Genomic DNA, 25,179 nt, shown 5'->3' with positions numbered 1-25,179 from the left:
CAACAATTAATTACACACAAACTAGCATGTTAGCATAATAACGATTGAGTTGACAATTGTTAATAGCTACATCATTTCAATAACGATCAAAAATATTTTTATGTTGGTTAAATTTTAAATTTTTAACATTTATCTTAACCCAATCCATAAAAATTGAAATGACTAACCATAATCACAACATACATTGAGTTCACTTGGAATCAAATCATGTAAACATTCTCAAAAAATAGAAAAGAACCATTCACCTAGATTAGGGTTTCAGCTAATCAAGATTGAAACAATCAATTCCAAGTTAGTGAGCCATCTCCAGCATCTTCAAAGCAAGTTATATGAAAAGAAAAAAAAAAGGGTAAGAAATTAGTGAAAAATTCCAAATTTCCAATAGATTATAAGTAAAAAAGAAAATAAATGTAATTAGAGATTCCATGAATAACGAGCGATTCTACTATATGCTCAGGAAAAAGAAATTACATACTAAAATTTCTAATGCTATATTAGAGGGTTCATAGGTTAGGTTAGGCCGGGTTCGGGTCGGGTCTAAGCATGATATTAACATATTTTATATTTGTTTAAGCTCGGTTCGACCCAAAATTTTATCCAAACTCGTCCATATTTACAAAAGACTAACCCAAACTCATTTTAAGTCCATCCATATCATATTATTTTTAAAAAATTTTTAAACAATATTTATATTATATTATTTTAATGTTTAATAATTTTATACAATTTTATTTATTAAAACTTTTAGTCATTTTAACATTATTTTAATATTTACATTAGAGTAGTATTATATAAAAAATATAAAATAAAGTATTATGAATTTAAAATAATTCGAGCTAAGTTTAAGTTTGAACATTTAAGGCCCAAGCTCGGCCTATATTTTAAACATATCTAATTTTTTGCCTAAATTCATTTTTTAGACCTAATATTTTTGTTTAAACCCTCACAAATTTCAGACGAACTTTCATGTCTAAATAAATAACCAGGAACATAAACAGGTATACGGTATATCAATACCAAAGTTTCTAATGCTTTATTAGATTGGTAATTGGTAGAAATTTTAGTGTGTGCTTTCGTAAAATTTGGCGAATAACAAAAACAGTACCTTTCCCGGGTACGATTATTACAGGAGCAGATTTGCAATTGTGGACGCAATAATCACTAACACTTCCTTGAAAAACACTGCAAAAAAGTATGAAAAATCTTGAGTTAAGTATGTGTTTGGTACGGATATGTTTGATTATGAAAAATCTTGAGTTCAGTATGTGTTTAATACGGATATGTTTGATTTTCTTTTAAAGAAATTTGTGTATATGAACGTCTTGTTTTCATATTTGTGTCCAAGGGTGAAACTAGAAACTGTGTGATGGAAGATCGAGATCAAATTAAAAAGAAATCAAAGGGCCAAAACAAAAACAATTGTAATCAAATGGCTTAAATTCAACTTTTTACTTTTGAAAGAAGTAAAAAAAAATACTTTTTTTTTTCATTTAATAAAGAATCAAGAGGAAATTAAATTGAATTATTAATACTTAAAAGGAACTAAGGTTGCAATTATACCATCAACCAAGGAGGCTAGGGAAAAAATGAAGAGTGGACCTAGGCTTGTTCATGAGTCGTGTTACCCGCTTAGGCTCGAAGGTCCTCCCGAAATTTGGAAGGGTTTGAGAAAAATATTAGGCCCAAAAAATGGGCTTGAGAAAAAAAAGTCCCGTTTAAAATATGGGTCGGGCTTGAGCTTGAACATTCAAGGCCTGAGCTCGACCTGACCCGTTTTAAGTTTATAATACTTTATATTATGTTATTTTTATACATTATGTAATTTAGAACACATTAAAAAATAAACCTATACTAAATATATAATATTATTCTAATGTAAATATAAAAATAGTGTTAAGATGACTATATAAAAATTTCAATAAATAAAAAATATTAAATTATTAATATTAAATTAATATAATATAAATATTTTTAAAAAAATTTAAAAATACAATGAGTATGCCTAAATTGAGCTTGTATTAGTCTTTTACAAATATGAGTAAGTTTGGACAAAATTTTAAACCTAGATTTTGAGCCGGGTTTAGGTAAGCATAAAATATATTAATATCATGCTTGAGTCTGACCCCACCCATGAGCACTTCTAAATCGACCTAACACGTAAGAGAGAAAAGCAAAGAAAAGAGAGGGTAATTTTCCATATATTCTCATGGAATGGCAAAGTAACAAAATCAAAAGCATAGGGGGAAGCTCAAAAGTTTATTTTAGTTGTCAAAATTAAATTATGTATTTTTATGAGAGTTAAAATGATTGAATTAAAATTTTATCAAGTGTAATTTTACGATATACTAATTTAAAATTTATGAAATTTTAAAGGGAAAAACATGAGATTTCTCGTTTTAGAGAGACCGAGAGCCTTACCAACTCTTCCTAACGCCACCCATGTCAAGTATTGACTTTTAAATATGTAACTTTTAATTAGGTGTTAATGTTAAGTATAAACAATGAATACAAGTATATATATAAAACGAGTATATTCATTTTTATCTTTATTTATTTATTTGGAGGATTCTTTAATCATCATTTCTCATAACCATCAAACATGAATACTTGAAGGTATAAGGGAAAAAGCAAACCTTTGTATTAAGCTTCTACCACGGGTTCCCATAACAACAGCTGCAGGCTTCACCCTTTCTGCTTCCTTGCAAATCACTTTGCCTGCATCCCCCGACACGATTCGAGCCATCGTTCTTACCTTCGATTTCAATCCATAATTGTTAATGTGTGTATGAGAAAGTGTAAATATGTAATTACCTTGAATATATTGACTATTTCTTTATTTTTCAATAGTATGGAAGGGACAACAGAAATATATTGTTCTTTTTTCAGCAATTTTTGATCTTTAGTGGACCTTTTAATAGGATTCGAATCTAGATGAAATTTTAACTATCTATCGAAGAAAAAAAAAGGATTGGATCTTGTAAAATTACCAAGAAATTCTTCGATTTCTTCCCGCAGCAAATGATTATTCATCCGCTTCTCACAGTTTTATGAATAGCCGAGGCATTGAAGAATATCTAGAAAGGCACTTAGGAAATCGGTTTGATTCTTTCTCTGTTTGAAGAAAAGAAAGATGCTAAAGAATCGATGTTTCTTTTAGTTCAAGAATGAAACTAACCAACCTATATATTTTGCATTATGAATCGATTTGTGTTCATAAAAATTGTTGCCATTTTCTTTCTTAATAAAACAGGGAACTAATTTGCCTATCACAAGTCAATCTATTGAAACAATAGACAAGAGATGAATGCATCAAAGTTTAGTGTATGTTTAAATATTCCTACACAAGGCACACAATCTCCATTGATTTGGCAATATTAGAAAAGGGTTTAAGCAGGGAAGTGAAAATGGTGAGGGTTCATCTTTAGGGACAGCAAGGTGCTTTTTTGATTCTCTATCTCCAAGAGAAAATTTTAGAATAGAAGGTGTGTTTGACATTGATGTCAAGAAGATAGGTGGGAATCAATTTTTAATTTCTTTTGAAGACGAAGAGATGTGAGATTAAGGTCGTGGTTGAGGACTTGGTTCTCTGAGATTGACCCTTGGACCAAGCAGTCATGTAAGAGGTGTAGAGAAACCTGGGTAGCAGTGTTTGGATTGCCTTTACATGTATGGTCTTATGCAATGTCTAAAAAAATTGCCAGACTATGAGGTGATTTTGTTTCAATTGGTGGAGATACTCTAAAAATGCAAGATTTTAGCTAATGACAAGTCAATTACAAGAGATTAATGAATTTATTACTGTTCAGAGTGGTGATGAGAGATATTTTGAATCAAAAATCTGTAAAAAAGAGCACCAGAGGGAAGAAGGCGAAGCAACTATTGAAGTGCAAAGCAAGAACCCCTGACGACAAAATTGCTAATCTATCTCTTTGAATCGAAGACTAGCTATCTTAAAGGAGGCAGAGGAAACTTTTTAGCTGGGAAAAAGACTGGGTTTAAAATCAGTGGGTGGGAATGAGGAGATTATAGATGAATTAGCATCGATGGAAAGCAATCGACTTAGGGTTGTTTCTGGTTGCTGAGTTGGGAGATTGAAGTGTATGCAAAATGATGATATTATCTTGGAACATTCGTGGAGTGGATTCTAAATCGAAGCAAGTGGCAATTAAGCTGGTTCATGAGACTACCAGGAGTCCAAAATGGCTGAAGTCTCTAACGTGGTAATTCATAGTTTATGGTCAGACGATGACATTGGTTTTGCTTTTTCAAGTACTACAAGCAGATTATTATTATTATTATTTTTTTTTTTTTGGGGGGGGGGGGGGAGGGTTGCAATAATGGTATGAGTTAAGTCTGTGTTCCAAATGAAAATTTTTGTGGGTTAGGAGGAATTTTATAGTCGTTGAAGGTCATTGGTTTAGGGATGATTTTGGTTATGCTGTTGCAAATGTCTATGCTCCATGTTTACTAGGGAAGTAAACAAAGCTTTAGAAGGAAATCCTGAAAGATAACAGCCAACGTGGTGCATAACCGTGAGGAAAGAATGGGCTGTTTGAATTTTGAGCAAGGAAGTTTGATATTATGCATGTCTGTTTTACAGCCTATATTCGGAGTTTGTGGCTGTCCTTTCCAATAATATTGTTTTCAAGATTTAAACCTATGTTTTTCTGCGTATAATATGCCTTACCATTATATGACATGTGATTACTGTTGACTGTAATATTCTATTATTATATCAATAAATTTTATAGTTGAGAAAAGAGCAAAACTCAACAATACTAACTTCTCAATTTTCACAAAATACGAGAATCAAGTTAATAAAAGGACTAATTTATTAATTTTCATAAAATATAGGGTTGAAATTCAAAATAAACCCAATAAGAACTAACCATCGCAATCTGAAAAGCCTCCACACTTAGCTTCTCCATAAGTGCTTGACTGGCTTCATAAACAGTCTCACTTCTTACACCTATTATAAAAGGGAATTTGAGAAATATTAACAAAAAAGAACCAAGAAAAGAAGTGTTAAAGGGTTGAATATATAGGAATAGGTCCTCAACACGTTCGATATTGTCTTCAGTGACGGTTTTGCCTCCCGATCTTATTAAGAATTTGATGAGGCGGTGAGTAGAGACGAACTAAAAAAAATTGTTTAGTGAAGATTGAGTCAAGATTATAAAATTGAGGGGTCAAAACTAAAAATCTTACTTTAAAAATGCTTAAACTAGATTATCAATTTTTCCAAAGAGCTAAAATTATAAATTTTCCATTTAATCAAAATTTTAAAAAAATCCAAATTGAATATTTTAATTGTGGGAGGGTCTACAAAGTAATTTACCCATTTAGCCAAAAGGCCCCTATTCACCCCTTTTGGCTACACCCGTGGCGTTGAGTTGGGTTCATAGAACAAGAACGCCTCTTCAAGTGCTTAAGAAGACAAACCGTGCAGGTTACTCATGGTTAAACTCTAATTCGCCGCCTCTTCAAACATTAAGGCTCTCGCCAAGATCAGGAGACGAAACACGCGACAATACCTGATATGTCGGCATCCGACCCTTGAAAAAGAAAAAAAGCAAGTGAGAAAATGATAACTGGAAACAGCATGAACGAGATAGAGTGTATCAGCAAGCCTAACAAGATGAATAAGAGCCCAATCAAAGGCATGTTTGCTATTAGGACCATGATCAATGGCTATCACTATATCTCTCCCTCTCCTTCTCTCCACCGTCCCTCTCTCTAAAGCCGGTGCTGGAATTCTAGGGATCAATGTCGGCAAGAACACATCTCTATAAGTGTATTCTTCATCTTCCATTACCGTCTCCATTTTGTCTGAATTATGGTTGGTCGCCGCCAAGGCACAACAGTTACAAGGTTGATGTTTGAACATTGTGTGTGTCGTGTCCAAAAACCATAGATTTGTAGACACGAGTTTGTTGCAATGTTTTTTGATGTTCCAACCAAATCCCATTATTTCAGTGCCGATGACCAAGCATTAGGTTACATCTACCATGTCGCTTTAAGAAAAAAGCTCAACGAAATTAAAGGGTTGACACAATACCATCACCCTTTGATTTTGTATTAATAATCATCATTTTTCTATTTAATGTTTAAATCGATTCACCAATAAAATTTTGGGTCTATAAGTACTTAAGTTTGAATCCTATTATTCATAATTGCGATTTATGAACTCGATTTTTTTCGAATTGATCTAGTTTTGTCCAATTCTTTCTGTATTTTACTTTTGAAACTTATATATTTTTAACAATTTTTAGTACTACTCATAATTCTTTAAAACCCTTAACTTAAAAGATAGTATGCACGTAATTGCATATAAATCCGCTTTTTTTAATTGTTATAATAGTAATTATGTTAATTGAATTAAGACTCGATCAACTTAAAAATTTAAAATTTTCGAATCCGCACATGATGAATCCATTAAGTGGAGTATGTCCTTAATTGGATGGTTCAAATTGAATGTTGATGCAACTTCGAAGAGGTGTGAGATTACATTTGTTGATAAGCATATAAATCTTGATTTATTTTTATAATTTTCTTTTGAATTCAACTATTTAAGTCCTTAATTATTTCAGAGCAAATAATTATGTTTGTATTTAAAACTTTGAAACATTATATATATATATAATACATAATAATTTTTTTAGCTCTTCAACATTACAAAAAAAATTAAATTCATTTAATTTTTGTCTCTTTTAGTAATTGAACTTACATTTTTTATCAAATCAACTTAAAATGGATAGAAAAATTAACGATTGTTAACTCTTTTGATGCAACTTACACGTGATTGTTGTATGAATGTCATGTCAAGATTTAATTAATTTTTTAAAATATTAAAATATTAAAAATATATTTTATATTCTTTTATAATTTTTAATTTTTAAAAATATTTTATAATTTTTAATATTTTTAAAAATTTTAAAAGAAATAATTAAGTGTTAACATAACATCTACGTGTATGTAACATTAGTAAATTAAAAAAGCATTAACTTTTTATTTATTTTAAAAATAATTTGACATAAAAATATAAATTTAAAGATTAAAAAGACAAAAGTCCAATGATATACTAAAACAATTTTTTGTAAAATTAGAAGGTACAAATAAATCATTATGAATATATATAATTATGAAATGCAGCATAACAACCTATATTCTTCACAAATTTAAAATTTAATCTATGTACTTTAATTTATAAAAATTAATCCTCTATTTTTAAGATTTCAAAATTAAACTCATCTATTACCACTATTAAAATTATTTTGTTAAATTCAAGTGCATTCTAAAATATCACGGCAATAAATGTAATAATAAATTTTAACAATGTATACAATTAGACCTAAATTTTGAAATCCGAAAATAGAAGGGACTAAATTCCAAAATTGTTTATTGGTTTATGTTATTGGATTATTTATATAATAAGTACCTCAAGAACCCAGAGTTCATATAACCAAGCAACCCTCAATTTCAAGAAATTTGGGAACCACGGCTCACTTGGGAACAAAATCTGAAAAGTACATCCTTTAAACCATAACAATATCAAGAACTTGTTGCTTAAACATTGTAGAGGGAAAAAAAGTGACTACAGGGAAGTCTTAAATAAATAACAAAAGAAAGCATTCAATGATGATAAACTCAGCAAATATAATTCTAAATAATAACTAAATTAAGGGGAAAAATGATCCTAAGTGTTGGTAGCCCTAGTGTAAATCTGCTGGCTAGAATGAGCAGACACCAATCTAATCGACCCCCTTGCCATCAATTCCCTTATAGCCTTCCTTGCAAGTGATCCATTGATCTGTGAGTGTTCATGCAAAAACCAAAATTTAATAGCAGATTATAGTTCTCATATAGAGCTCACACATGCATAAGAACAGCAACCGATCTTACTAGGACTCTGTTATGAGTGCCAGGGCACAGATATGTGACTTATGAGCATGTTCAAATTTCTCCAAGATTTTTAATATAGGTATCAGATAAGAAAACCAAAAGGCCCGTGTACTAAGAGTTGGATTGCATTTTGTCCCGTCTACTCAAAAAATGAACAAATTAGTCTCTGTACATTAGTCAAGGAGAAAACTGATCATTGTTCATCAACATGAAGTATCCATGGCACGTGTGATTGTCTGGTAATTTTGTTAGCCATGCCAGTTTCTCTTTAATCTAAAGTATAGGGACTAACTTGCCCTTTTTTTAATAAATGGGGTAAAATGCAATCTGACACTTAGTGTAGAGGCCCCATGAAAACTTTGCTGCATCTACTCTTTCTTACAAGTGTAGCAAGAACACCACTTTGAATGAAATTACTATGTTTTGTACAGCAACTACATACAATTAATCAAATTCCAAGAAATTTAGATCCTATGCTGCTCCGACTCTTTTCCGAGAACACTTCAAAATACTTGAAAAGAAATTTGAACATGTCACATTTCAGCATCGAACACACACCTAAATCCGAGTAACATAGCCTAAATCTCCAACATCCAAGCAAGAGACAAACATGAATCAAACTAAAACCTAATAACATACGGATTGTAAAAAGCAATGCAAAATATCATCCATCAAAAACAAGCAAACACAAAAAAAGTGGGGACTAATAACGAGAAAAAAGAGAGAGAAAAGTACCCTCATACGATCAGAAAGAATAGAGGGGGTGATGAGCTTGTATTTAGGAGCTTCAGAGAGAAGCTTGTCATAGGTAGCTTGATCAAATAGCACCATGTTGTTCACCTTCTCCTTTTGCTTTCCCTTGCTCCACTTCTATTTACCACAACAAAATAAAAACAAAACCAATAAATAAATAAAAACCCATTTCTTATCTAACTCCAAAAAAGCAGAAAAATTCAAAAAAAAAAGAAAGAAAAAGAAAGATGACCTTCTTCTTTTGTTTGCCACCTCCAGATTTTGCGGGCTTAGAGGAAGGAGGGGGAGCTTTGTCTTTCTTTGGGGCCTGCAAAAGCAAATCCAAAAATAGAACCGAAACTATGTTGCTTTACAATTAAAAAACCAAAATTGATTTGGGATTTCTTTTTTTTCTTTTTTTTGGTATAAAAGGATTGATAGTGCAGGGAGATGAACATACCATGGTATCTGCTGGTTAAGGAGGAGGCGCAGTTTTTGCAGATGCGACGAGAAGTGGGGGTGGAAACGTGAGAGCTTTCTTTTTAAGTTCTAAACCCTAGGGTTTGGTTGCTTGTTAATCTAATTTTTATTTCAGTCCTTGTACTTCTTATAAATTTTAAACTTAGTCCTTTTATTTTGGAATAAAGCAATGTTGCGTCTATGAATTTGGAAACTTTGCTCAACTTAATTTTTTTTTTCCATGCAGTGATGTGGCACTATGGTATTGTGACATGTCATTATCTAAAAAATTATATATTTTTATTAATAAAAACTTTAGGTGACCAAAGTGTCACATTATCACAAGGATCAAAGTGTCACATTATTCCTTTCATACATCAATTTTGAAAATGAACAAATTTTTTTCTCTCAATAAAAATTACAAAAAGTATTCAAAATAATTTTCATAAATTCAAAATATTTATAAAATTCTCAATTTTATATTTTTTAAAAAAATAAAAAATCTAAAAATATATAAAGAAAGTTTAAATTTAAAAAATTATAAAATAATAATTTTGGGATCTAAATAAGTTAATTAATGATTCAAGTTTATCGTACTAAAATATTTTCTTCTTTTTTATTTTGCTTTGAAATAGTTTTCAAATATACATAGTTCCAAATTTATATGCTCTAACGAAGAATTAGTTATACTATAACAAGATTTTAATTTGGCATGTTTAATTTTTTTAATTTAACTTGAACAATTTCACTCGAGTCAACTCGATTCTAATTTCATTTCACTCAATTCGGTTTGAAAAAATTTCAAATCGAGTTAGGATGATAAAATAAGACTCACCAACTCGAAATTTTTTACTCGATTCGACTCAATTCGACCGAATGCTCACCCCCACTTAGACTTCAAATAGAAGAATGACTAAATTTTTGAGATAAAAGTTGAGGGATTAAAATTCAGGGTGACTAATGATGCACTCTCGGAGTAAATGGTTGAAGTTCTTAATTTTCTTGGTGTCGATGCTCCTTTGCCGTCTCATTTGATGTGGCGGCAAGAAATTTTGACAAGCTAATGCTAGTCGAGGAGAGGGAATCTACTAACTTTGTGTTCAGTTATGTGTGCGAACATTTGCACATTCGAACCCACATCCTCGTGCATTGATAATAATGCCTAAACTAATTAAACTAAAATTCAATCAGTCTGAATATTAGAGTTTAACTCTAGTTTAATATGTCATAATTTCGTCTTTTATTTTTTAATGTTTGAATCTAATAATACAATTAATTGTTGTTACATAATTTTTTTTTAGACCACGACATTAGGACTACCTGAAAATCCAATTAAGTATTTTCATACCGATAATAAATTTGCATGTGTTGAATGTTTAAGATTATTTAAAACAGATTTTCTAGAAATTATTATGAGTCCAAACCTCAACTAATGTAACTCTCTTTGTCTTAAGGCGATGAAATTAATCCTATGCGGAAGATCTATTAAGAGAATGCTCAATAAGCCTTGCTAGTGCAAGAATAGTCTATCGTAAGGGTGTGTTTGAGTGAAGAATTTGTATCAATGTTTTTAAAATTTTAAAAATGAAATTACTTACTTGGGTAAATATGTTGTAGAATTTCAAAATTTTTGGGTGATTTCAGGAGGAAATTTTAATAACTCAAATTTCTCAAACTTAAACTTCAAAAACTTATTTAATTATAATATATATTTTAAATTCTATTTTATTAAAACTATTTATATTTTTTCAAAAACATAAAACAATATCCATATTGAAATTTTTATATTATTTATTTTTAATATAATTATTCTTTTATAATTATTTTTAATTTGTAAAATTTCATTAACCTAATATTTTTAAATAAATTATTTATCCAAACAAAAGAGTTCCAAATCCTAGTATTTTGAATCTACAAATTCTAAAATGCTAGCATTCTAAAAATTTTACCCTTGCACTAGACCTCGTTGCCAACTATAGAAATCTAGTAAGGTATAACCTCATACATATAAAAAAGCTCGACCGCATGACCTTGCTAGGAAAGCAACACACCTCACTTAAACATTATATCACACCAATCAAGCTTATGCTCATATAAGATATAATGGAAAGAATTCCCGATGACATTCTCAATCTATCACATCTAAGCTTGGAAAGCGCCTCGTCCAACCCCTTCAGGCTAACGCCAAAAGTGTTCTAACCTGACATCCATCATCCTGTAATGACTCCCATGGAGTAAGGAACACAATGGCTATAACCCACGCCTAGCCATCCTTCCTCTATAAATACCCCTCAACATCAAAGTAAAAGCACGAAAGATCTATATAATCCACACCTTGTAAAAACTCAATCAAAAACTCTCTCAAATCATTAGTCTAGTGGTCATTCGCACACTATATAGTATAAACTACCTTCATTCTAATGGCTCTCTACACCTCATTCACTGGGAACCACCCTATTATATCCTTAAACGCTGTATATAACTATAGTTATTATAACAAAGTTAATAAATCCAATCAATTCAAATGCTGAAATTTTGTTCAAATTCGTTCAATTATAAATACAGTTGGAGCCTGTTTTAAAAATTAAAATTGAATTGAATTTCAAATAATATTTTAATTTTGTTGAACAATATTTTTATTTTAAAGTAAAATAAAAATATACAAATATTATTAGTAATATCTTCATTTAGACCTAATCATATTAAATATAAATTAATTAAGTTTTAATTCAATTAACATTGTTACTTACCGATAAAATGAAATCTTTTAAAATTTCGACCTACCATATTCAAAGAGGTTTTTATTCTAATTTAAATCTTATTATAAATAGGTGGGTTGTAGTTTTCAAAATTTATGTGATAAAAATTATTAATATATATTAAATTTATAAAAATATAAAATTTATTAAACACAATAATCATACAATAAAATAAAAGTTAAAAAATTAGAAAAATAAGGTTAAATTTTTTCACAAGTCCCTCATACTCTTTATAAATTTAAAATTTAGTCTATTTATTTTTAGATTTCAAATTCAGATCTAACTATTAACGCTATTATTTTTTGTTCAATTTATTAGTGTGGTATTCTGAAATAAAAATAATATTCGTAGCTATGTAACAGAAAAATGACAGGGTAAAAAAACCGAAATTTAAAAAATGATTTTAACATCGTTAACAGTTGGACATGAATTTTAAAATAGAAAAAGTATTTAAATTATTAAAATAAAACTACAAGGAATTATTTCATATTTTAACCAAAAATTATAATAGCAGCCAGCAAAATCTTCCGGGAAAAGGTTGGATTCAGTTGACAAAGTTAGTTAAGAGACACAAAAAAAAAATGAAAAAAAAAAAGGAGAAGGTTTTTCAATGGAGTCCCATGCAAATCGCACCAAACTCTAATTCACCATTTTTAACAGAAAAATAAAAAAAAAAGTTTTAATTTTTTCAACAAAAAAAATGTTTGGGTTTTTTTTAGAGCTTCGTCAAGATTAGTAAACGTAAAAAGAATCTCGAAATTAATTTTTTTTTTCGAAAGAACTAAATCTGTAAAAAAAAAAAAAGTTCAATCAATGGCCATTTGGAATTTATAGACAAATTGTCTTCAATAGCCATCTATTCAAGAGATTTATTCGGGTCTCCTTTCTCTATTAGCCCCTCAACCTTGTCCTCTCACATGCTGGTAAACATCTCTTCTTTTCCTTTGTTCTTCAATTTTTTTTTTATTTTTTCACTTAATTTTCTGTCATTGTATCTTCTTTTATGCTTCAAACTTTTCATCTTTTTTATCCTCCATAGACATTTGGTTTTTTAACATCAATCTCCTTGTACTTATTACATATATATGTTTTGGGTTGGGTTGGTGATGATGAACATTGTGTATTGATGTCATGTGTTTGATCTTTGCGTATGCAAACATGGAAATCTAAGGCTAACCCATTTTTAACCAGGTGTTGAACGACATTTCAAGGTTATAATCATGGCTGAAACTTCGTCTTTACTTGTTGATCGACAAGCTCGAATGGGTGAGTCATTTTACAAACATGTTGCAGTCTTGCAGACCCTTTCTTTTTTTTGAATCAATCATACCAATTACATTAAAAATGACAAACTGGGGGTGTTTTTTTGTGTGTGGATTTTTTCGAGTTTTACAGGTGTTGAAAAATCCGATGTAGAGAGTTCTGAGGATGAGAAGAAGACAAGGCTTGGGGGTCTTAAGAAAAAAGCAGTAAGTTCATCCACCAAATTCAGACATTCTCTTAAGAAGATAAGGAGACATAGCAGAGTTATGTCTGCTGATTGTATTGAGGATGAACTTGATGCAAAAGAGTTACAATCGGTGACCGCATTTCGCCAAGCCCTTTTTGTTGATGATCTATTACCTACTAAACATGATGATCGTCATATGATGCTAAGGTCACAATCTTTTTCATCCTTTCTTCTTAATGCTATGTTGTTCGGTCTCTTCATTTTTCTTACATTACGTATGTACGATAACGTAATTGGACATCATTGTCGGGGCTTTGATGCATTAGGTTAGGATGAAAACTATGAAGGCCTAGGGTCATTAACATCACTACTTGGTATAAGTACAGATTTCTTAAGGCCAGGAAATTTGATCAAGATAAAGCAAAGCAAATGTGGGCTGATATGCTTCAATGGCGGAAAGATTTTGGAGCTGACACAATCAGGGAGGTATATTTATGTGTGTGTGTGTGTGTGTGTATGTATTGACTATGTATTTCATCTTTGTGGATTGTGTCTGAAATTTCTTGTGTCGGATTCGTTTACCTAGGACTTCGATTTCAAGGAATATGATGAAGTGATTAAATACTATCCACAAGGATATCATGGAGTCGATAAAGGTGGACGACCAGTTTATATCGAAAGACTTGGTCAAGTCGATGTAAACAAGCTAACTCAAGTAACAACAATAGACCGCTATTTGAGGTACCATGTAAAGGACTTTGAAAAGACCTTGAATGTTAAGTTCCCTGCTGCATCAATTGCAGCAAAAAGGCACATTACTCAGAACACAACTATATTGGATGTTGAAGGAGTGGTATGTTGAAGGCGAATTTTTGTTGTTCATTTCTCCAAATTTTTGATTCATTGCACTTTTAATATTTACATTATATATATGAGCGTTCAGGGGCTTAAAAGCTTCAACAAGTCTGCAAGGGAGCTCCTTCAACGTCTTCAGAAGATTGATGGTGACAATTATCCTGAGGTAAGTCGTTATCTGTAAGCTCTATGTTTAATCTGCACTGAGACTCGTTGTCTATATCCTCCTATATTTTACATATCCATACGATTCGAGTCCTTGGTTCCGAAATAGTGTAAGAAGAACTGCTTCGAATAATTGCTATTTGACCCTGACTCCCTAACCTGTTCTAATAAATCTAGGCACTTCGAATTGTTTTGTTGACAAGGAAAAATCCAGGGAAAAAATCTATTGTCTCGTGATAGCCTGCTCCAGTTCCCTTATGAAACTTTCGTTATTGAATTAGTCATACACTTACACATGTTTTTGATTCAGTCAAGATGTAGCTAATTGAATGCTTCATATACATATTGCAGACTCTGAACCGCATGTTTATCATCAATGCTGGTTCTGGATTTAAGCTGTTATGGAGCACAGTTAAATCATTTCTTGACCCAAAGACCACTGCAAAAATCCATGTAAGTATAAATCACCAATTCACTCGAAACTAGATTTGCTTTTGATGCTTTAATGTTGCTAAACAACTTTTTATGTTATATTCACCAGGTTTTGGGTAATAAATACCACAGTAAGTTGCTTGAAATTATTGATGCTAGGTAAGTCTCATCTCAACCGATTGGAATGTCATTCCAATACTTCATTTTTTCTTAAAGTATACGTGTACAATACCTACGTCTAATGCATATCTCTGAACATGGATATAGTCATATAGGGATATGATTCTTCCTCGGTTCGTGGAGGATAAGAGTTTCTCTTAGTATTTAAAGGGTTCCATGGTTAAACATGTTTTTTTAACAGTGAACTGCCTGAGTTTTTTGGCGGTAGTTGCAATTGTGCAGACAAAGGAGGTTGCATGGTTTCTGATAAGGGTCCATGGAATGATCCAGAGATATTAAAGGTATTCACCTAAGATATGATAGATTGATTTTTGGGATAATATATAATTTTACATTGCTCTTGGAATAATGAAAACTAACAACTTTCACATCGATGAGCAGAGAGTTGAAAATGGTGAGGCCAAGTGCACTTGGAGAACTCTGTCAGGCATCGATGAGAAAGCATGCCGAGTGGTAAGTTGATCACTTATAGCCAAGGCTATGTGCAACACATGCCTTAATATCTAGTTTCTACAAGTTCATTGCCTAACATTTTGTTTTGATGTTTTGGACCATGAAGCTTAATTCCTTTGACACAGAAGTTTCTATGGACAATGCTGAATGCCGTGCAGAGGCTCCATTATTGTCTCCTGTTCCTGAAGTAAGTCTGTAAAGTGATCCCGTTGTAAGTACGGGGGTTTGAGATTTAGCATCTGCAACTCTTTCCCGAGATAACTACATGTTTTTTTGCGTATTGCAGACTCCGATCAAGAAAAAATGCCAGGATTCCTTTACCTATGACGAACTTATTCCTATAGTTGAAAAGGGTGTGGATGCTTCTTGGTCTAAACCAGTGGAAAATGAAATGTTAGCCATCTCTAAAGGTTAAGTCCTTGAAAGGCTGCAAATGTTAGGATTCAAAGTCCGGATCCGGTTGGATACCACCTTTAAAGATTATAATATTTCAACTGCAGATTGTTACCAGGTGAAGAATGGCAGACAGGAAAGTGACAGAATTGGCAGCAGCATTTTCGGAGGAATCATGGCGTTTGTAATGGGAATCGTAACCATGGTTCGAATGTCCCGTACCGCGCCAAAGAAACAAAGTGAAGCAACCGTGTACAGCGGTGGTCAAGTTTACTATCCTAAACACATCACAGTCCCTGCCTCTCAGTTGCCAGCACCGATCACTAGCGCAGAATTCATCACCATGGCGAAACGCATGGCCGAACTTGAAGAAAAAGTGGTCGTTCTTAGCGCGAAACCGGCGGTCATGCCTCCTGAAAAAGAAGAGATGTTGAATGCAGCTTTAAGAAGAGTCTGCATTCTGGAAAAAGAACTATCTGAAGCTAAAAGGGTACATACATACATACATACATACATACATACATACATACATACATTCATTCGCACATGCATGCATGCATTCATTGTTTGCTTTCTTCCATATGCAGGAACTTGAGGAAGCCCTTAATAAACAGAGGGTGCTTCAAACATTGATCGCCAAGTCAGAGATGAAGAAAGCTGCAAGTCACCAAAGTTTTTACTGCTTCAAATGCTAAAAAGAAACACGCAAAATATATATTTATATTGAAAAGCTTGATCTTCATGTTTCATTTTTGCATAGATTTATTATGATTTGCAGAAGCCGTAATATGGAAACTTGATGTTGGTGGCGTTGGAGAGATAATTCAGCCCCACAGATCAATACATATACTGTTTTGCCTTGTACAATATTAAATTCCAAGACCTTGTAAACTATGGAGTTTAACATCTTTAATAAATCTTACGTATATTCTTTGAATTATACTTGGTAAGTAAGGTTTAATTTTGACTTGAAATTATCTGAATCCGACTCGAAAAATCTCGAATAAATTCGATAATTTTAGATGCGAATTGATTATTCTATATGAAATTAAAGACGGGTTGCTTTCGATTACATATTTGGGCCGGCCGCTAAATTTTACTATTAGTCCTTGTATTATATGTTAGTGCTGAATTTAGCCCTATGTTTTTTATTTGGTCGTTTTTAATTTTTGTACTTTTTGAATGTTAAAATTCCAATCCTGACCAAATGAAAGTATTAAGTTCATTAAGTTAACTTTCGTTATTTCCAAAATCTCATGTTGCAAACTTATTATCATATATGCAGGGGCGAAGCCAGGGTAATTTTTTAAGGGGTCGAGTAAAATTTTAATTTTTTATAATCTATATCTTTACAATTTTTAAAGAATTAAATCAAATTTTTATAAATTTAGAGGGGGATAAAGTACAATTTTACCTTTATTAATTTAAATTTTAAAAAATTTTAAGGGCCTAAATAACAATTTTATATTTTAAAGGGGTCGGGACCCTTGCCAGGCCCGCTAGATTCGCCTTTGCATATATGTAATGACATGTCAACTTATATTAAGACTAGATTTTCAGAATTCAGAAAGCATAGAGATTGAACATGGACTAAATCCACATCTTTACACATAATGCAAAGCTAATAGTAAAATTCAATTTGAAAAGTACAAGGTTAAAATTGACTAAATTAAAGTATAAGGAAAAAATCCATAACTTTTACATAGGTACAAGGTCTAATAGCCAAATTTGACCAATATTTTCCTTCATGACGAAGTCTCAGCAATGAAAGAGGGTGGGGTGGGGGTGGGGTGGGGGATCAAGTGATTAAATATAACATGTTTTCATATCTAACTGTACTGCTTTGGCAGCTAATTATAAGATTTGGGAACCTCAGGGCCTGCAGGTTTGAAAAGACAGATTTGCCCTGTAAATACTGAACATATTATGCTAAACCAAAGGGTAGTTTAGACAAATTCGATACCAGTACTAAAAATAAATAATTACCAAACGTGCTCTTACCCAAGTTTGTCGTGTCAAAATATCATCGGTGAAAAAAGCATTTCGGAAAGGCGAGTATTTAGTAAGGGGTCTAATTCTATCCCCAGTACCTATTTTCTTTGGGCTTTTGCAATTTAATCCTTCTACTTTTAGTTCTAAGAATTTAGCTCCTTTACTTATCCGATTTAAAAAATTAAAATCTAATTGATAATATTGTTAAATATAAATATATTATCAATTAGATTTTAATTTTTTAATCAGACATTCGAATATTAAAACGTGACATGGCATTCCGAAAATGGGTTATATAAGCCTCTAGAATAAGTAGTACTTTGGGGATTAAATTTAAAAAATCTGAAAAATTCAGAGACTAGAGGTATAATAAAACCTTGGTAATATGATTGTTTGCAATTTAGATAAATTCATTATATCAATAATTTAGTTTTTTTAAATATATTTTAAAAATATTTAATCTTCATCAACTTGGCACTTATTGCTTCAAAATTTAGATTTATAGACAGATGGTCTTCATCTAGATCAATTTGTGGGCCAAATGCATTGATTCGGATTCTTTAGGAAATTTCATTAAATATCTCATTAATTTTTTTTCTCCGAGTTTATAAATGTAAATAGAGTATAATTACATATACATATTTAAATAAAATTTAAATTAATATAAAATAAGACATCAAGAGTCACTTAATTACGTTTTTTTTTCTCTTTTTTTGGTCACTTCATTATAAAAAGTTACAAATTTTTTATTATGAGTTGGCTAACGTAATAACAGAAACACCCAAAATTTCAAAATAATTGGGTGGCCGGAAAAAGATAAAATTAAATAGTTGAATAATAATAAAAAAAGTATAGTTAATGTAGTTTACCTTATAAAAATAGATAAATTAAGAACTGGAATAAGCTAAATTAAAACCAACTAATCAAGCTAAAACTGACATGTAATAACAACGCATTGTAAGATTGAATACCCATATATGATGATTGTTCATAATAAAACTCGAATTTAGATACTAAAAATTCTAAACCCTCGATCTTCGTTGATAGTAACAAAGTTGCATTAACAAATTACTTTTTTTTTTCAAATTCATTATTTATGGTTCATTAAAAGAGTTCTATTCATTAAATTTTGACATAATGATAAATTTAGTTTCTAAATCTCAATGATTGTATTTTTTTTGTCGACTTTATTCATTTTAAACTAAATTTAATTATAAACCTTTTAAAAAGAGTCAAATCACCATTTTGTTTTTTACGGAAATGTTAACTAAAACTTTAATTTTTGAATGATATTAGCATGGCAACTAACGTGACAGTCCACGTGTACTTCATGCTTACATATCATATCAACAAATAATTTAAAATTTATAAAATTTTTAAAAAATTTAAAAATCGTAAAATGAAAAATTCATAAAGGATTGCCATAAGAACGGTCATTTTAAAAATTTAACATTTTAGATAATATTTTGTAAAAAAAGATTTAATTTTTAAAAGGTTAATTGTCAAATAATTCTTCTTCTTTTTAAGGTAAAGGATCAAATTTATCTGAAAAATAAGAATCAATTTGACAAAAATATAAATATTAACCAATTATTTTAATACAAAATAAGTACTAAACCAAGATCAAGTTCCAAATTCATTGAACCCCAAAAAAAAATCAGGATGAAGTTCAACATTGTCCTTTAGCATTACATTTTCACAAATAAAATTTTTATGCATATTTTAAAACTAAAGTTAAAAAGAAAATCAAGAATTTTGGCATTTTATTAGATAAGCTTTCATTTTTATTATACTTAAATAAATCATTTTGGAAGAGTCCTTGTCATGGGTTTAATCATTCCCATCAGTGATAGATACTTTGGTTTCAAATAAGGGATAATATCATTTTTTGTCTTTGAATTTCACATCTAATTCATTTTAGTATCTGAAACGTGACATTCTGAAACCGTGCCACATCGTCACTTGAAAATTAAAAAATTATATAAAGTTTTAGATGATGGCATAGTACAAATATCATATCCAATGTTCTAATAACTGAATTGATAGATTGAACCGATTAGATCATAAATTTCCATATTCAACCAATTTAATCGGTTCAACTATTAGACCAACAATAATTAAATATATAAATAATATTCATAAAAAATTAAACTAGTTTAACCTGTTTAACTACTGATATTTGTTCCGCTTTTGAATTTTAACAATTTTAAATAAATTTTATCTAATCAATCTAACCTTTTTATTCAATTAATATATTGATTGATTTTCTATTCATCCAGTCTGATTGACCAATCCAAATTACAAACTAAAATTAATCTAATTATCATGTTCAGGTACGAATATATGTATATATCAATATATAATATTCAGGAGAAAGAAACAAATTTAACTTAAGCTATATGCCCACCAATGATGTAAACAAAGATGGTTCCCAGCTGTATCTGCCCAGTTGTGGGCTCCTTTCACTCTCTCCCTCACCCCACATGTTCCCATCACCTTTTTCTCTCTCTCACTCCATATTCCATTTTCTTTTTTCTGCTATTTTTTTTTTTTTACAAAATTTTGATTATCTTTCATCAACTTGAATGTCCTTTTTCCTTACTATAAAATCACTCTCCATTCACTTGATTAAATCCTCTACTTCCTCTCCACTTCCTTTATAAATCCTTTACCCACATTTTCTTTTACCACAATTCTCTTCATATTATCTTCTCATTTGATTCAATCCAAGTTCTGGGTTTAGTTTCTTTAACTTCAAAATCCATTACCCATATTGGATTTATTAGGGTTTTTTGTTTTGTTTTTATAAAACAAATCAAATATCTTGATGCTCAACCTTTTTGTGTTAATGTTTGAGATTCATGTTTCCAATTCTCAGTGAAATCTTCTTTTCTGGGTTTATGATAAATTCCACATTCATACGCAGGACCCATCTTGTTCAATCTTTCTCTGTTGTTTTCCTCTACTGGTTATATTACGTTTCATAAAGAAATAATCATCTTTTTTTAACTTATTTATCTTTACTACTAAGGTTTTTCTTTTTTTTTTTTAATTTTATTTGGGTCCTGCTATTATATATTATAAACAATAACTCCTATAATGGCTACATCCTCGGGTTCATCAGCAACACAAATCAACTCAGGCTCAGAAGAAGCATTAATGGACGAAAGGAAAAGGAAACGAATGATATCGAACAGGGAATCAGCAAGGAGATCAAGGATGAGGAAACAAAAGCATTTAGATGATCTAATGACTCAGTTGACTCAGTTGCAGAAACAAAACCATGAGATCATCACAAACATAAACTTCACCACACAACACCTCTTGAATGTTGAGTCAGAGAACTCGGTGCTTAGAGCTCAACTCAATGAACTCACTCATAGGTTACAGTCCTTGAATGAAATCATCAGCTTCTTGAATGATGATCATGGCGATGACGACGACGATGATGATAAAACAAGCATTGACTTCACTCAGCCTGCTGTAGCTGATACTGCCTTCCTTAATCCTTTCCATTTGGCTTTCTTGAATCAACCTATCATGGCCTCTGCTGATAACACGTTTCAGTAGTAATTTTCTATAATGCCATAATTTTAATGGGATTTTTAATCTCAGTTTATATATATATATATATATAGTTGTACAAGCAGTAGTATGAAATAAAATATGTGAAAATCATAAAGCTATGGTATGGTTAATGGTAGATTTTTTTCAGCTTTGTGGTGTTTCCAAAGGTTGTTGATAACAGTTGTTTTTGACCGCTGAATAATATGAAAGAACATATAATGCTCAATTTCCGAACTTGAATTTAAAATTTTGAATTTTAATTATTAAGTAAATGTTAAAAATAAATTAATAAATTTATTAAAATTACGATTAAAAGTTAAAATATTCTTTTTAAACATGATAGTAAATTTAATATAATAATACCTAAAATATAAATTTTAAATAACTCTTAAGTAATTAATATAAATTATTTGTAAAATTAATGATATATAAAATATTTAAAAAATTAATTTTATAATAAATAAGATTTACAAAATTTAATATAATGAAAACCTTTTATATAACTATTAAATAGTTAATATATATAAAGATATTTTAATAATCCTCACCTCCAAATATGAAAACTCCAAAGTCAAAAGCACTTAAATCTTAACTTTTGAGTTTGGGTGGAAAAAAAACTTTTTAACCGCACTTTTAACGGCAAAAGCTAAATGTTCTTCATTACTTCTACGATAGAAAAACACTTTTAACCCAAAAGTGTTTTTTCAAGTTTGGGTGGAAAAAATCTTTTTAACGGCAAAAGCTAAATGTTCTTCGTTACTTTTACGATGGAAAAACATTTTTAACCTAAAAGTATTTTTTTTAAATAACGGAGAACCCTAAATTGGACAAATTTAGTGGTTCAACCCTAAATTGTGTTTCATACAAATTTTTACTCTTGTATCATTTTTGCACAAGTGTTTTTGAAATTGGAGTAGTGGTCAAACTGGTTAGGTCAATAATTTTTTGTTCATTTATATTAAATTGTTAAGCATTTATGATTTTTTTTTAAAAAGTAATAATTTTTTTTATAAAATCCAATTTAACTCCTAAATTCAATTCATTTTTTATACCGGTTTATATCGATTCACAGATTAATAGATTCTTTCTTTTGTTCCAAATTAATGTAGCAATTGATTCCTAGTTCAACCAACCTATATTTAATCTGATTTCGATAACCACTAGTAATTATTCGGGTAAACCATACCTAAGGTCACTAAACTATTAGTAACTCTACGTTTTGGTTACTAAACTTCAAAAAGTTACAAAATGGTCATTGAACTATTCAAAAAATTTTATTTAAGTCACTAAATTATTTAAGATTTTTTATTTAAGTTAATGAGTTGCTAAGTTTTTTTTTTTATTTTATATAAAAGAAAGTCTAGTAAACAAGTTCCAAGCGACGATTCGACGATTAGTATGATGGATCAGTTTCCATCAATGACTAGAAGAACATACCTTAGATCCAAGTTGACTTAACGGTTAGTGTTAAAGATCGAAGAAGAAAGTTATTTAAATTTTAATTTGTAGATTCGTGACGTTCAAAATTATTTTATGAAAAAAAAATTGTGGAAGAGAAGAAAAATAAGAGCTTTCAATTGGTGCAGATGGTGTGAATATAAAAGGTCATACAATAACGATTTTAACAATCCAGTGACTTAAATGAAAACTTTTGAATAATTTAGTAATTATTTTATAACTTTTAAAGTTGAGTAAATAAAACATAAATAATTTAATAATTTAATGATATTGACTGCAATTTTTCTAATTATTTATTTTCATTATGTTTTCTTGTGAAATCACAGTGTTGGAAGAGTTGACATCCCATCATATTGGAACTGATAAAAGTTTCAATAAAAAGTGATAAAATGAAGGAAAATATAATTAAAATTTTAAAATATTGATTAAATATGACAAAACAAAGTTAAAGCTATCAAAGGTAATTGATGGAAAGATAAATTTTAAAGTAAAAAGCAAGTTAAGAAAGAAGACAATTTTTCTAACAAAGTTAAAGTAAAATAATTTATTATTTTAATCATTTATATATTTTTATTTTTAATGTATTTATCGGAAATGAACCCAAGAATTAATCTTTCATATTTTGTAAGCTTATTAAAGGGTAAATGCTGACAACAAGTTTTAAAACTACTCCATACCCAAAGCGAGGATCGAACCCTCAAATCATTAATTAAAGTAGGAGATATTTTAATCACTTATTGACCACCATAATGTATGGTAATATTAACTGCTATTTGATTAGTAGTTGAAAATTTTAAATTAATATTTTTAATGAATATATTTGATATTTTATAATAAAAATTTTTAATAAATTTTTAATAAAAATATATTAAAATAATAAATAGATAAAATTACTTATCATAATAAATAATAGGTTGAATTTATTTTATTAATTTGCTTTTCTTTTAAGACTATGTTATTTCCTTTGCTACTTAACTACTCTTTTTCTTGAGTACAAATTTTCAGATTACATTTTTTAGGACAAAACTTTCCTAAGCATCAACATTCAAATTTAAACATAAATTTATTTTCAAATATAAATTTAGAATTTAAGGTAATTTTAAATAAATAAAAATATTTAAAAGCATGGATGAAAAAGTAAAATATATATTTTCATAATTTAAAATTTACATTTACCAAATAGTATAATTATATTCAATATTTAATTTTGAGTAACTTATTAAACATATTTTATAATTCAATTTGTATGCTTTGGTAAATCTAGTTTTAGTTGGCACCATTGCTATTGTAACAATCGAAAGACGTAGGTTTAAGTGCGTTTAAGTGCATATTTACATAAATCTAATCTCTAGTTAAAATTTACTGTCTTTTTTTTTTAATTTTGATTAAAATCGCATCAATCATTAATACTATTGACATTTTTGTCAAATTCAACCTCGCATGTTTATTCCTCATCAATCATATGCAACATAAAGTAAATAATTGAAATAAAATTTTAATTAAAAAATAAAAAAATAATTATTAATATTTAAATATATGAACTAAATTTAAAAATTTATCAAATACATCCTTTTAACCATTTTTTATTTTCCTAGAAGAAATCTTATTAATTCAAAATGAATCAGTTCGGTTCTGTTCATTAATTTTTTTAATTTTGAAAAACATGTATCTTTTCTCGAGAAAGGACAGTATGAAATTATAATTCGACATCATCTTTATTCCTTTCCAACTTAGATATTTTTCTCCGGATATTCAACATTTTTAGTTGGATTTAAATTTTTTCAGGAAGAAAAAACTGAATATTAAGAGGAAAAATTTAATTTATCATTCTCCTATTGGAAAGGGATAGGGATGACGTGGAACCACAGTTTCATACAATTATTTCTCATCTTTTCTCTATTATACTTTTAGGTATTTTTAGAGATTTAAAAATAAAATATTTTTTTATAAATTATAAAAATTGGGTAATTAAAAAGAGATTAAATTATTTACTTACGGTGGGTTTGGATGGGCGATTAGGTGCAGTACAATGCGTTTAGCTTACTTTTTATCTTACGCTACAGTATCATTATAATATTTAATTTTACCGCTACCACTATTTTTACACTAAGCCCATCCAAACCCATCCTTAAATATTTATCTTAATTTCTTCCACCAATGGTCTCTCAACAAGTGAGATGAAAAAAAGATGATTTTTTATTATTACATTTCACTGCTATATTCCACTAATTGCTTGACCAATAAAAAAAGTATAACAAGTACCAAAAAATAATAATGATTAAAACTTTAAAAGAGAAAAAAAAAAAAGTCGGTGTATTTAGTATGGTGGTTGGTTCCTTTTCTCTTCTATTTTCAAACCCTAAAAGAAAATGATGATTTTTT

The 25,179-nt window shown here is 29.7% G+C and overlaps 4 protein-coding genes across 4 annotated transcripts; 2 read left to right on the top strand and 2 right to left on the bottom strand.

Annotated features, from left to right (window-relative positions):
* Window positions 1-74: 74 nt before the first annotated feature.
* LOC108458953 (universal stress protein PHOS32-like) lies at window positions 75-5,985 on the bottom strand. Its single transcript, XM_053027312.1, has 5 exons — window positions 5,593-5,985; window positions 4,890-4,969; window positions 2,634-2,752; window positions 1,106-1,182; window positions 75-313 (listed from the first exon to the last, which is right to left on the bottom strand). The coding sequence occupies exons 1-5, from the start codon at window positions 5,966-5,968 to the stop codon at window positions 282-284; spliced, it is 684 nt and encodes a 227-aa protein (XP_052883272.1). The 5' UTR covers window positions 5,969-5,985; the 3' UTR covers window positions 75-281.
* A 1,521-nt stretch (window positions 5,986-7,506) lies between these two features.
* On the bottom strand, window positions 7,507-9,228 carry LOC108458306 (40S ribosomal protein S25-4-like). The gene is made up of 4 exons (XM_017757656.2): window positions 9,095-9,228; window positions 8,888-8,962; window positions 8,638-8,772; window positions 7,507-7,810 (listed from the first exon to the last, which is right to left on the bottom strand). Exons 1-4 carry the CDS (start codon window positions 9,095-9,097, stop codon window positions 7,697-7,699), a joined length of 327 nt encoding a protein of 108 aa, XP_017613145.1. The 5' UTR covers window positions 9,098-9,228; the 3' UTR covers window positions 7,507-7,696.
* A 3,142-nt stretch (window positions 9,229-12,370) lies between these two features.
* Window positions 12,371-16,717, top strand: LOC108460588 (phosphatidylinositol/phosphatidylcholine transfer protein SFH1-like). The gene is made up of 14 exons (XM_017760132.2): window positions 12,371-12,775; window positions 13,044-13,118; window positions 13,248-13,509; window positions 13,689-13,788; window positions 13,889-14,155; window positions 14,246-14,323; window positions 14,674-14,775; window positions 14,864-14,913; window positions 15,116-15,215; window positions 15,316-15,387; window positions 15,494-15,574; window positions 15,674-15,797; window positions 15,888-16,270; window positions 16,368-16,717. Exons 2-14 carry the CDS (start codon window positions 13,073-13,075, stop codon window positions 16,473-16,475), a joined length of 1,773 nt encoding a protein of 590 aa, XP_017615621.2. The 5' UTR covers window positions 12,371-12,775; window positions 13,044-13,072; the 3' UTR covers window positions 16,476-16,717.
* A 3,447-nt stretch (window positions 16,718-20,164) lies between these two features.
* Window positions 20,165-21,565, top strand: LOC108460589 (bZIP transcription factor 11-like). The gene has a single exon (XM_017760135.2). It carries the CDS (start codon window positions 20,872-20,874, stop codon window positions 21,340-21,342), a length of 471 nt encoding a protein of 156 aa, XP_017615624.1. The 5' UTR covers window positions 20,165-20,871; the 3' UTR covers window positions 21,343-21,565.
* The last annotated feature ends 3,614 nt before the right edge of the window (window positions 21,566-25,179 follow it).

Source organism: Gossypium arboreum, chromosome 4 (assembly GCF_025698485.1).
Source record: "Gossypium arboreum isolate Shixiya-1 chromosome 4, ASM2569848v2, whole genome shotgun sequence".
NCBI classification, from domain to species: Eukaryota; Viridiplantae; Streptophyta; class Magnoliopsida; order Malvales; family Malvaceae; genus Gossypium; species Gossypium arboreum.
Note: the sequence above shows the minus strand (reverse complement) of the source record. Positions and strands in the feature narration are given on the sequence as shown.